Raw genomic sequence first — 13246 nt, forward strand, 5'->3', positions numbered from 1 at the left:
GAGCTTAGATCATTATACTCATGTTGGGGAGCATGGTTGTAAAAAGGCAGGCATGAGATATGAGAATTTGACTTCTGGATCAGCAAGCGGCAGGAAAATAAAAACACTGGGCCTGGACTAGGCTTTTAAAATCTCAATGCCCAACTCCAGTGACCACACTGCCTCCAATAAGACCATACCTCCAAATCCTATCAAATAGCGCCACTTCCTAAGCATTTAAGTATATGAGCCTGTTGGGGCCAATCTTATTCAAACTGCAGCAGTTGCTATAGCACTAACCAGAAATAAGCACCAAGAACCAAATTTCATATTGTGTTTAGCAAGACATAAATGTAAAAGTGTTATCATTTTGATTTAGATGTGTCCGGATTTTGCTTAAAGTGGTGCCATTCTGTGTCTCCAGGACTGCTCTTAAGGCAATGCTCATCTTTATATAGACTTTTCTTTGCTGGGACTAAAGGTCAAACAACTGATTCTGAAAGAGCTTTCTTGACAAATCATAATATATTGATAATGTGCTAAACACCCATCAGAATCTTGACTCCCTGTGATTTTGATACTTTTTCCTAGAGATGCGTACAGGGAGGCTGGTAACTCTGTCTTCTGGATTTCATACCAAGCACCTTTGATTGGACAATTTAAAACAAACTGTTACATAATTATTCTTGTTATTATTAAATGTAATTTAATTGAATTTAAATTTCAATGTAATTGTACATTTAAATATTTTAAATAATTTCTGTTTCTCTATTTAGAGTGATAAAATTATCTTATGAATTTAATTATTAACAGTATGGTACACACATATGAATGGATATATGTACTCATAGATAGATAGATAGATAGATAGATAGATAGATAGATAGATAGATAGAAAGATAGATAGATAGATAGATGGATATAAAGAAAAATCAACGTCCGTTTATTAGTTCTCTGTTGCCTTAGTGGTTTTTTTATTAGTGGAGTGTTTCAATTACTTGTCATAAGAATAGAAAGGAAATATGTATGAATGTTGAAACTGCCCGCAGTTTCCTGAATGGGGTTCACCTCAGCCAGGAGGAAATAAAGGACCTAAAATAGAGGGTTTGAAATGCAAAGAGAAAACACAAAGCCAAGTTGCATCCCAATCAAGGCTCCACTTTACTGAGAATAAACCAGGGTTTTTATAGTCACAGGAGAAACTGAAAACAAGTCTCTAGATTACACAAAGAAAGTTCAGGTGCCAAAGTCTCCAGGTTCAGAAGATCTTCAGGCAGTTAGCTGGTTGGCATACTCAGGCGGTGGGCTTGCTCAGGCAGCTTCTTCAAAGACAGTCAACAGAGAGCATTTGTCTTAGCTCCCAGGCATTAGCCCCCAAACAGAAGCCCCGATGGATGACTGAAGTGAAGAGGGGATGTAACAGAATGTCAAGAGATTTTTTGGTTTGGGAGAGAAAATAATTTCAATCACATATTAACAAGATGATTTAGTGGAAAGGAAGGTCTGGAAATAAAAATCAGAAGGATGGATACTACTTTTTGTACGATAACATCAGCAGTGTATTGTGAGTAATTGACTGAAAGAAAAACCTGAAGAAAAACCACCTACCAAAAAGATCCTTAAATCAATGAAAGTAGCAGAAACTAGATGTGAAAGTTCATGAATACCACCAGTAAAATAGATGAGGAGAAGTGCCTGACACACTTGCCTTCAACCAACAGAATGAAAATTGAGAATAATTAAACACAGGCAAAGTGGATTATTTGAGAACAGCACTCAGGTACAGTGGAATATTATTGAGACAGTTATCCAAAGATGCAAATGACACTGTAAAGCAGAACACCCTGTGTGGACTACTATAATCAAAACCCTGGCCACATCTTATTTCTAGGAGGAAGTAGCTGGGCCCTAAGGATTTAGAGGGTTTTTGTTACAGGCTGTATCACTGTGTGGGTAGGTTACTACTCTGTTGGCAGTAGTAAGTGGCAGCATCTTCAGCCTCCATGTTGCTGATTGTGAGAGAGTAAGAGGTCCCAGACCCACTGCCACTGAAGTGAGGTGGGACTCCAGAAGCCAGTCTGGATGTTCTATAAATCCAGAGTTTCGGGGAGGTTCCTGACTTCTGCTGGTACCAGTGCAAGTAATTGGAACTTACACTTGAGCTGGTACTGCAGGTGATGGTAACCTTCTCCCCTGGAGATGCAGCCACGATTGCTGGAGACTGGGTGAGGACAATTTCTCCCCTGGACACTATGACTAGAAAAAAAGCGATATACAAAGAGAGGGATTCACTGAAATACAGATACAAAAATAATTTTATACTACACAAAATTCAGAAGAAAGAAAAAGAAAAGGTATATTTTAGACTTAAATTCCCTTAGGAAAAGAATTTTGGTTTGATTCTGAGCTCAAACTCCCTGCCCTATGTTACCTGTGACACTGATTAGCAGGAAGCTGAAAATCTGCACTGAAAAATCCATTGTGTTTATGAATTTGGGTCTCTGGCTAATTACTGCTATTCTCAGAAGTACAACACTTTAAAGCAACTGTGAGATATTTGTGGTTTCTAAAGAGGAAGTATGCAAATAGAAAGATAGTGTCTAGGCAGTTCTTAGCTTATAAACACATGGTCTGTTAAACTAAGACAAACCAGGTTAATCATGGACAATATCTACTTATTTGTAGTCACTACACTAATAAAGAAGGAAATTCCTGTTTTCTCTTTCCTCCTTTTTAAGACGAAAAGCCTTGTCCTATAGTATTAACCATATATTTCCCTAAAGACAAGATTTGTTTGATCTACTAAACAAGGTATGTTCAATTGAGTACTTTGAGGTATATTTCTCCCATAATAAAGTAATATCAAGAATGACTGTTTATAATGATCACAGAAAGCATTATCTGCTTCTTGTTTTCCTGAACACTGCTCATTAGACTGCTCACCTACTCATTCCAATCTGTTCAGATGATCATTCCCACAAAGCTAATAGCAGAATAGCACCCAAATGTGATCTAGAGCCCAGGTATGCTCAGAGACTTTTCTGCAATTGTCACTCACCAATGCCATCCCTAGAAGGAGAGCAAAAATATCTCTCCCAATGAAATCAATGGAAACAAAAGTTCTGCTGGATTTAAGAGAATCATGAAAATGCACTCATCTAAAACTACTCTGAACAATCATCATTCTTAGTATACAATGTGCTCTGAAACTGTTCAGTCCATGTTCTACTTATTAGATATTTTTTTATTTACATTTCAAATCCTATTCACTTTCCCCATTTCCCTCCTGAAAACTCTCTGATTTCATCCCCCCACCCCCTGGTCACTAACCTACCCACTACTACTACCCTGTCCTGGGATTCCTCTATACTGCAGCCTTCACATGACAAAGTCCTCTCCTCTCAGTGATGTCCCACAAGGCCATCCTCTGCTAAATATGTGGCTGGAGTCATGAATCCCTCCTTGTGTGCTCTTTGGTTGGTGGTTTAGCCCCTCAGAGCTCTAGAGGGGGGGTTGGTTCATGTTGTTGTTCCTTCTGTGGGGCTACAAACCCTTCAGCTCTTTGAATCCTTTTTCTAGCTCCTTCATTGGGGAATCTGGGCTTAGTTCAATGGATGCCATGTTCTATTTATTATATGAGAATATCTGAGAGCACTTTGCAAATAAATTACATTTTAGTTATTAAAGATTGACAGCACCTGAGTCTGCAAATTCATGCCTAAGTTTGATTAAAAGTTTTCCTTACAATAAAGACTGAGGGAATGGTGGAGGACTTGCATGAGGGGTTACTGGGAGGAGAGGGAGGACTGACATAGGGTTGTAAAGTGAATAAGATGATTTATCTTAAAATCATTTTTACTTTACCTTAGATAAAGTTTCAAATACCTTCCTATAACTTTGAAGTTGGCATAACCATGATGAAGCATGGTTATGTCTCTATGTATTTCTTAAGAATGATTTCTCATTCCACTCTTAATGAAAGACTTCTTCCATTTTTTATCAACAATTATGAAAAACTACTGAGAGACTTTGTAAATAGATAGACTTATTGAGAGATACTGGCTAAAGAATTGCTGAATATAAGTTAATTATAAAATATGCCTTTCTAAACACACAATTCTAACTAAATTGCTACTCTTCTTTCCAATTAGTTCATGGTCTCATCTTTCAATGTACGTAGTAGCTAGTTGCTAATCTTCTTCTGGCTATTTCGGAATGAAAATTCTTTCATTATTTTTTGGGGGGAATATGGGTTTTATATTTTACTAGTTAAGGATGATAAATCATCCTTGTTGTTATATGATACAAATGAATCAATATACTGGTCAATGATTCTATTGAGATAGAAGGCTATTTAATCTTTCTTTAACTTTATTTATTTGATTTTGTGTTTATGAGTAGTTTACCTGCATTAATGCATTTGTATAACATGCATGCTTGATACCCAAGGAAGTCAGAAGAGGGCTTCATATACCCCAGTACTGGAGTAATGAATGACTGTAGGCCATCATGTAAATATCACCAATTGAGTCCAGGTTTTCCACAAAAAAAAACCCACATGCTATTATATGCTAAGAAACCTCCTGAACCCCAGAAACATTAAATACTAAATTCTTACTAACTCAGTTACCTCCAAAAGCCCTTGCTATTTTGACTACAATGACTGTTATTCATAGCAGACAGAGGCTGGAGTGTTCCTTGTGCGGATCATAAGCTCAGATACTTATTGTTTCCTTTCTTTTTTAAAAGTTTAATTTAATTAATTAATAATTTTTACTTATTCACTTTGCATATTGCTCTGGATCACTGTTACCCCATGCTTCCCCTCCCATAAACCTTTCCACCACTACAATTTGTCTTCTCCTCTGAGTAGGTGGGAGCCTCCTGGGTATCCCACCCTCCCTAGTACTTCAAGACTCTGCCAGGATAGGCAAGACAGCCCAGCTAATAGAACATACACCATGACCAGGCAACAATTTTTGAGATATCCCCAGGTCTAGTTGAGGTTTCATCTCACACCATCAGTATTGCTGAGATTAAGAACTCCAAATGTTGGTGATGGTGTGAAGCAAGGGAAATACTCCTTCATTTCTGGTGGCAATTCAAATTTGTACAACCATTTTGGAAATCAATTTGGCATTTTCTCTGAAGACCAGCAATAGTTCTACTTTAAGATTCAGAGATACCACATCTGGGCATATACCCAAAAGGTAATTCAACATCTCATAAACATTCTCAACTGTGTACCTAGCAGCTTTATTCATAATAGCCAGAACCTGGAAACACCCTACTTATTCTTAAACTGAAGAATGAATAAAGAAAATGTACATGTACACAATGGAACACTATTCAGGTATTAAAAACCAAGACATCATGAATTTTGCTGGCAAATGGATGGAACTAGAAAATATCATCCTGACTGAGGTAACTCTCCTAAAAGGGTATACATGGTATGCACTCACTTATAAATGGATATTGACCATAAAATACAGTATACATGTTACAGTCTATAGACCCAAAGAAGCAAAACAATAATGAAGGCCCAAACAAGGAAGATTGAAACTTAATTAGGAGGGAGAATGAAATAGTCATAAGGGGCAGATGGAGGAAGGGAACTAGGAAAGAGGAGATGGGGAAAGGAACGGGTATTCAGAATCATGTCTGGGGAAAGAGAGAAGAGATGGTTAGATAATCATGAAAATGAATTGAAATATATAACTGACAGGGGTGAGAAGATAGAGGCTATCTCCAGTACTACACAGAGAATTAGAATAAGGGAAGTGCCCAAAAATCAATGGGTGTAACCTTAGCTGCGACTCACTATATTTGAGTCACTATATTTGATATAGTACCTAAAAAGGCCTCCTCCTTTAGCCAGATAGGAAGCCTAGGGAATAATAGAGGTACCAATCCACCCACAAAATTTCAAATGCAATTTTATCCTTTATACAGGTAATGCAAGCAAAGAGGAGGGAGCAGAGACTGAGGGAAGAGCTAACTAATAACTGGCCCAAATTGAGACACACCCCATGAGCAAGCACCAATCCCTAACATTATTAATGATACTCTATGATGCTTGCAGACAGGAGCATATTGTTCTCTGAGAGGTTCCACCCAGCAGCTGATTCAGACAGATACAGACACCCACAGGCAAACAGTGGATGGAACTTGGAGACTCTTATGAAAGAAAAGGAAGGAGGATTATGGGACCCCGATGTGGATAGGGCCTCTACAGAAAAAACACCAGAATCAACTAACCTGGACCCTTGGTTTTCTCAGAGTCTGAGCCACTAACCAAAAAACTTACAGAGATTGGACATAGGCCTCTCCTCTCATATGTAGCTGATGTTTAATTTACCTTTCATTTGGGTCCTGAACAACTTCTTTCTTTATAATTATAATTATTTTATTATTTATTTTTTTCTTTATTTTTACACTCCAGATTAGATTCTCCTTGTGCTCAACCCTGCGATTGTTCCACATCCTATACATCCTCATGCCAGTCTCCACAAGGATGTCCCTACTACCCCAACACGCCACCAGACCTCTAAACTCTGGGGCCTCCAGACTCTTGAAGGTAAGGTGCAACTTCTCTGACATAGCACAGATTCAGCAGTCCTCTGCTGTTTATGTGTGGTGAGCCATATATCAGCTGGTATATGCAGCCTGGTTGGTGATCCAGTGTCTGAGAGATCTCAGGGTTCCAGGTTAATTGAGACTACTGGTCCTCCTACAGAGTTGCCCTCCTCTTCAGTTTCTTCAGGATTTTTGCTAATTCAAACACAGGTATCAGTTTTGTCCATTGGTTGGATACAAATACCAGCATCTGACTCATTCAGCAGCTGTTGGGTCTTTTAGAGTGAAGTCATACTAGGTCCCTCTTTGTGAGTATTCCATAGGCTCAGTAATAGTTTCAGGCCTTGGGGACACCCCTGTTGCTGGATTCCACTTGGGCCTGTCATTGGAACTTCTTTTCCTCAGGATCCTCTCCATTTCCATCCCCACAATTCTTTCAGACAGGAACAATTATGGGGCAGATTTGTTACTGTGGGATAGCAACCCTCCTCCCTCACTTGATGCCCTGTCATTCTGCTGTAGGTGGACTCTATAAGTTCCCTCTCCCCACTGTAGTCATTTCATCTAGGGTCCCTCCCTTTGAGTCCTCAGAGTCTCTCACCTCCCAGGTCTCTGTTACATTCTGGAAGGTCCCCCACCCAGCACATTAACTTTCTAGGTTGCCTGTTTCCATTCTTTCTGCTTGTCCTCAGGGCTTCACTCCTTTTCTCAGACCCAATACCAGATAAGGTTCCCCTCTCTGCACCCCCCATTCACCTTCCTTCCCTGGTCCCTCCCTTTATTCCCACTTGTTGTTGATTTCTCTTCCCTCCCAAGTAAGACTAAGGTGTCCTTATTTACACCCTTCTTGTTGATCTTTTTAGTTATGCAGACTGTATCTTGGGTTTTTTAAACTTTTTTATTTTGGGCTAACATCCACTTATTATTGAATACATACCGTGCATGAACTTTTGGGTCTCAGTCACTCACTCAGGATGATATTTTCTAGTTCCATACATTTGCCTGAAAAACTCAGGATGTCCTCATTCTCAATAGCTGAGTAGTATTCCATTGTGTAAAAAACCCACTTTTTTTGTATTCTGACACATTCTTCTGTCATGGGACATTTTTGTTGTTCCTAGTTTCTAGCTACGACAACTTCTTGTTTTCTAATCTTAATGTGATTACAGCTCTATGACTGGTGATATTGACTGAATAGAAATGTGATTGTGCTGCCATCTACTGTTAAGATAGCCAAAATGAAGGCAGGGTTGCATAGTGTGCATTTCAGAGTCTAGAAAAAAATACATTTACATTGATGTGTGCCAAGTAGTAGTGTGTTTAGAAAAAAAAGTACTACGACAAGTACACCGATTCTTTACTTCCAGTGGTTACAGATAAAATAAAAAAAATAATATCACATAGAAAATATTCACACATATACCATATTTCATGTCATTATGAAATGAAATAACAGAGGTATTACATATTCTCTCTTTTTCAGCAAGATTACAAAAAGATAGAATAATGTATTTACTTATGATAATGATGGTATGAAGTCATTTAATATAAAGTCATAATATAACAACTGTAGAATATCCAAAGAAGTTTTAAAAGGATGGCACAGTATGATGTGACCTTGCGATCATGTGGCTGCTTTTGAGTTATAGATTGTTGCTACTGCTCACAATCAAGACAGAGTAGTTATACCACATACCATGGTATAGCAAATAGTAAATACTTGCAATTTGAAATCAGGTCTCCATTGAAAACTGCAATAATTTGTTAGCCTTATAAATGGAAAATGTTACTTACCTGAACTATCAAATGTACTATTAGTCATTTTAAGGATCACATTATTGAATATCTCTAACATTTCAATACCAACTGAAGTGTATAGTACTCACTGAGATTGACCACCTAACATAGCTGCTATTTTTCAATTCTTAGAGGGGGACAGATTGCCAAAAGGGATTATGGTTCATAATTAATGCAGTTATTTTCATATTGAAATATTTATCTCTTTCATTATTTTTGCTAAGTTATGTCATTTCTTTGATCTTGAAATAGATGTAAGAATTAGGCTGAGTTATTTTACATTCATTTTCTCATCTTTTAAAAATTAAAACATAGCCACATACTGTTTGTCACTTTCTTTCCTTCCATTCACACAAATCCATGTACACTCCTTGTTCTTTCTCAAATTTATGCCTTCTTATTCCCTCTATTCATACACAAATAGAGTTTGTTCAATGCATATGTTTTAGATATGTAATATGCAAATTCTCTTTGCAACAGATAGAAAACATTCCAAAACAAACAAACAAACAAACACATTCCATAAATCAAAATGCAGAGATTAGGAGATCATGTGGTGACCAGTCCCAAATGATCCAACTACAGCACACTTTCTGCACCAAGCAATCATTGAAGAATGTGTAGAAACACTTTAAGAGGCAGAGAAACTGGAGATTTGCTCTAAGATTGTGGGATGTTTGTATATGCTCAGATTAGGGAGTGGTACTCGTAGAAGGTGTAGCTCTGTTGGAGTAGGTGTGCCACTGTAAGTATGGCTTTAAGACCCTTATCCTAGCTGCCTGGAAGCCAGTATTCTGCTATCAGTCTTCAGATGAAGATATAGAACTTTCAGCTTCTCCTGCACCATGCCTGCCTGGATGCTGCCATGTCTCCACCTTGATGATAATGGATTGAATCTCCTTGGAACCTGTAAGCCATACCCAATTAAAGGTTGCCTTTATAAGAACTGCCTTGGTATGGTGTCTGTTCACAGCAGTAAAACCCTAAGAAATAGTGTGTCTTCTGGAATTGTCAGAGAAGCTGTTCCAGGTGTTCCAATGTCTGGTGCATAAACATGAACAAGGATGATTCCTGCATCTATAAAAACATTGATATTGGCTGGGCAGTGGTGGTGCACTACTTTAATCCCAGCACTTGGGAAGCAGAAGCAGGCAGAATTCTGAGTTTGAGGCCAGCCTGATCTACAGAGTGAGTTCCAGGACAGCCAAGACTACACAGGGAATCCCTGTCTCAACAAAACAAAACAAAACAAAACAAAAACAAAAACAAAAACAAAAAAATAAAAAACAAAACCAAAACAAAACAAACAAATAAACAAAAAGAAACATTGACATTGGAATTCTTGAGGGGATTCCACCCTAGATAAAGAACAATGGATAACTGTGGAAATTCTGAGAGCAGGATAAATAATACTCTTAACTGGAATAGACCCTGTGGGTTGGTTTTCCAGTATTAAGTCATCAGCAAAACAGGATCATATTCTCAACTCTGTGTTTTCTACTTTTCTTTAGGGAAAGGAAACTAACAATAGGCAAAGTGGTTTTCTGAGTTTCTTCTGACTGAAAATGCTGCAGATCCTAAAACTTCGCATCCTGCTATGTACGTACCTGATATAATCTGTCTTACAGGTAAAATGAACTGAATATGGAGATGTCAAAATAATACAGGCTATTGCTACTGATCTTGGATTCCCAATAAAACTTTAGAATAGGACTGTATTGATGGATAGAATGCACATTTTGGGCACAGGATATTATAAAATCAAGTTGCTATGGACAAATTACTTTCAAATAAAAGACTTAAGCTGGATAAATCAACTTTTCTATGGTGTGATAGCATTTTATAATACATTAAGACTGTCATAATGGAAAAATTATGTAAACATACCAATGTTTAGACATTTGGTTTCTCTACTTCTTATCTACTTTGGTTATTGAAGCTTCTTTTTTAATTAATTAGAAGTTAATGGAAAAATACATGACTAGTCAGAATGATGACAGATCCAGAACTAAATGCTTAGGTTGATATGAAACATATAATATCTTTATTTCAAGTCTCAGAAACTGTCGTGGAATGGGAGCATATCAAATGTAAAACCCAGAAAATAGAAGAGGGCTGTGAAAAGTTGTCTTCTGGACATGTTATGGCTATTGCATGAAGTCATGAAGCAGTGACTATGGATCATGTTAGTCAAAAATCCTGGTCTAGATGGCAAGTTTTCCTCCAGGATTCAACCTATACTGAGCAGTTAATGGTATAGTAGTTTCTGGAGAAGCAGAGCCATTAGTATTAGAAAATATAGCCACTCATATGGTTACCATGTTTCAGAAGGACCAACATCCATGCCCATGTGGATAACACTAACTAGAGTAATTAGGTTATAAAGAGAGAGATGTGAGGAAATTTGGGAACATGGTTGTATTATAGTGATATAAAAAGGATGAGAGGGAAGAAATGGGGATTGATATAATACTTTGTTGTGTAGTTGTATGAAACTCAAATGTAAATACAATTTTAAAACTAAGATTGAATTCTAATACACAGGTTGACTCTAAGTTATTGGTCTCCTCCACTCACCCTCTTCAATGCTGTTACTACAGGAAAACCAACACATCAACTCTTATTATTTAATAAATCCTTTTATCCCTCAATATAGTTCTAGGTTTTCTTTGTCTCTTTCCTAGTTTGTACTTCCATTATCTGTAGCAGAAACCTCTCTGTCCCATTTCTTTCTCATGTCCTCTTTCAGTATGCTTTTCACTCTTCTAACCCTGTATTTTTTCTCTTTGAATTTCCACCTCTCATCTTTTCATTTTTGTCTTTCAATTAGTATTCATAGCTATTACATTATTGTGTTGCATGAGTTTCTAAGTTTTGGGTTGTGATGATAATTGTTTATGCTTCCTATTTAAGTCCCTGTGAGAACTCTAATCACTTCTCTGAAGTTGGTCACTTTTCCATGTTAGCAAATCTGTGGAACAAGACAGCCCTAAAGACAGATGGTCTTCAGAAAAGGCAGATAAACCTGACTCAGAACACTCCTGGGAAATCAACTTTCTAGATTCTGTAGGATAACCAATCACACTTGCTTCCATTACCCAAGCACTTGATAGCTATATAGGAGTGATCCAACTGTAAGGTTGCTTATGCTCCCAGAGTGAGCAGGTGATGTTAATTATTTTCAAACCTGAGGACTTAAGAATGAATTGGTGTTTGTGTTGGGTGGGCAATCTCACCAATATACCAAAGAAAATCCACTGGAACTAAACACTAGCAAATGGTGAATCTCTTTGGTCATTAGGTGAGTTTTACACAAATTCTCATTTAATAAAAACAAATGATTCCTTACAGATCCGAAGATCTTCCTTTTCAATTTGGGTAAGTGACACATATCAAGGAAGTAAATAGGTAAGAAAGATTTATGCACATTTGTTAAAACAGCATAGATAGTCAAGATAAAAATATCATGAGACCATTAGCAAAATTAGGGCAGAATAAATGGCCCAGAACTGAGTTCAGTTTTGTATTTGTGAGAGTAGAAGACAAAATCTCACATGGATTTCTGGACTTCATTACTAGCTCCTGGTACTGACCCTCATCTTGGTTCCACCAAGCACAAAAGCAATCACTCTGCTACTTTACTACTCTCAACCTTCAATGGCACAAAAATTAATTGAATAAATTTACATAAAATGCTAGAATAAAAGGAATTTCTAAGAAATATTCTTCCACATGTTTTAGGGGTAATGGGAACTTGATGTTGATTACTAGAAATCTTGGATTATCATTAGAATGCATATGGATTTATTTAAATGTGTAGCAATATTTTAATGTGTAAACACAGAGTAAAGCTTTTCTTTATGTATGTAGCAGGGTCCCAGACATTGTAGGCCCTAAGAACTTAGCACATCTGAAGCTATAATCTCAATCCTAAATGGGAAATCTGAATCAAATCTCTCTCCTTAGAGCTCAAAGAATCCCAGTAAAGAGGAGACCAAAAGATGTTTCAGAACAGATGGAAAACACCAGGAAAACAAGGCCCTCCTAATTGACATGAACAAAATTCTTATGCGCTCACAGAAAATAAAGAAAAATGCACAGATTTTCTGAAGGTGGTTCAACACATGACATTCACTTAAAAACCAAAAATCACTATAGGGATGTTCAACTGGCTCAGTTGGTAAACTGCACAGTCGTTAAAAGATAGTCTCCAACTCCCTGAGACTTTTTGGTAGAATGAGTGAACTGACATCCTCCTGATAGAAGTGATATAATAAAGAAACATTTGAGAGTAAGAGTTCAAGTCACAGTTGTTCTCTTCCTGGTCCTAATCTAATGGAAAAAATAAAGTAACACCAGCGCCTATATCTATTGTATTGCTGAAAGTGTATCAAAGTATCTTTTATAATAAGATCTGCCACTGGCCAAAATAATCTGCAGCAAATTTTTCAATATTCCCATCTAGAATGGGAGACCTGGGCACAGCACAGCTGAATTACTAAGAAAAACTAGCCTTCTCAGGCTTTGGATTTTTTTTGTGTGTGTGCCTACTCTCACTTGGAACTTTTTATTAGTCTGGTTGTTCCCTATCCAGAAGTCAGTGTCTAGTCACAGTGCAGACATGAAGACTCCCTCTCAGTTTCTGGTGTTCTTGCTGTTTTGGATTCTAGGTATGGAAGAATGACTATGGGTATTTTTTTATTAGATGTTTTCTTTATTTACATTGCAAATTTTATCCCCTCCAAAAGCCTCCTTATCCCATCCCCCCATCTTTGCTCACTAACTTACCCAGTCCTGCTTCCCTGTCCTGGCAGTCCCCTACATTGGGGTATCACGCCTTCACAAGACCAAGGGCCTCTCCTCTCACTGATGTGCCACAAGGCCATCCTCTACT

General features: G+C 37.6%; 1 long non-coding RNA gene and 1 gene segment (V, D, J or C); one reads left to right on the forward strand and one right to left on the reverse strand.

Moving 5' to 3' along the window:
- Nucleotides 1–1921: 1921 nt before the first annotated feature.
- On the reverse strand, nt 1922–2546 carry LOC116099889. The segment is given in 2 exon segments: nt 1922–2235; nt 2411–2546. Coding segments are annotated over 2 exon segments (363 nt in total).
- A 3823-nt stretch (nt 2547–6369) lies between these two features.
- LOC116099034 lies at nt 6370–12392 on the forward strand. Its single transcript, XR_004122048.1, has 4 exons — nt 6370–6556; nt 9864–9951; nt 11704–11730; nt 12319–12392. It is a non-coding gene; the product is annotated as an uncharacterized LOC116099034 (long non-coding RNA).
- The last annotated feature ends 854 nt before the right edge of the window (nt 12393–13246 follow it).

Source organism: Mastomys coucha, unplaced genomic scaffold (genome assembly GCF_008632895.1).
Source record: "Mastomys coucha isolate ucsf_1 unplaced genomic scaffold, UCSF_Mcou_1 pScaffold20, whole genome shotgun sequence".
NCBI classification, from domain to species: domain Eukaryota; kingdom Metazoa; phylum Chordata; class Mammalia; order Rodentia; family Muridae; genus Mastomys; species Mastomys coucha.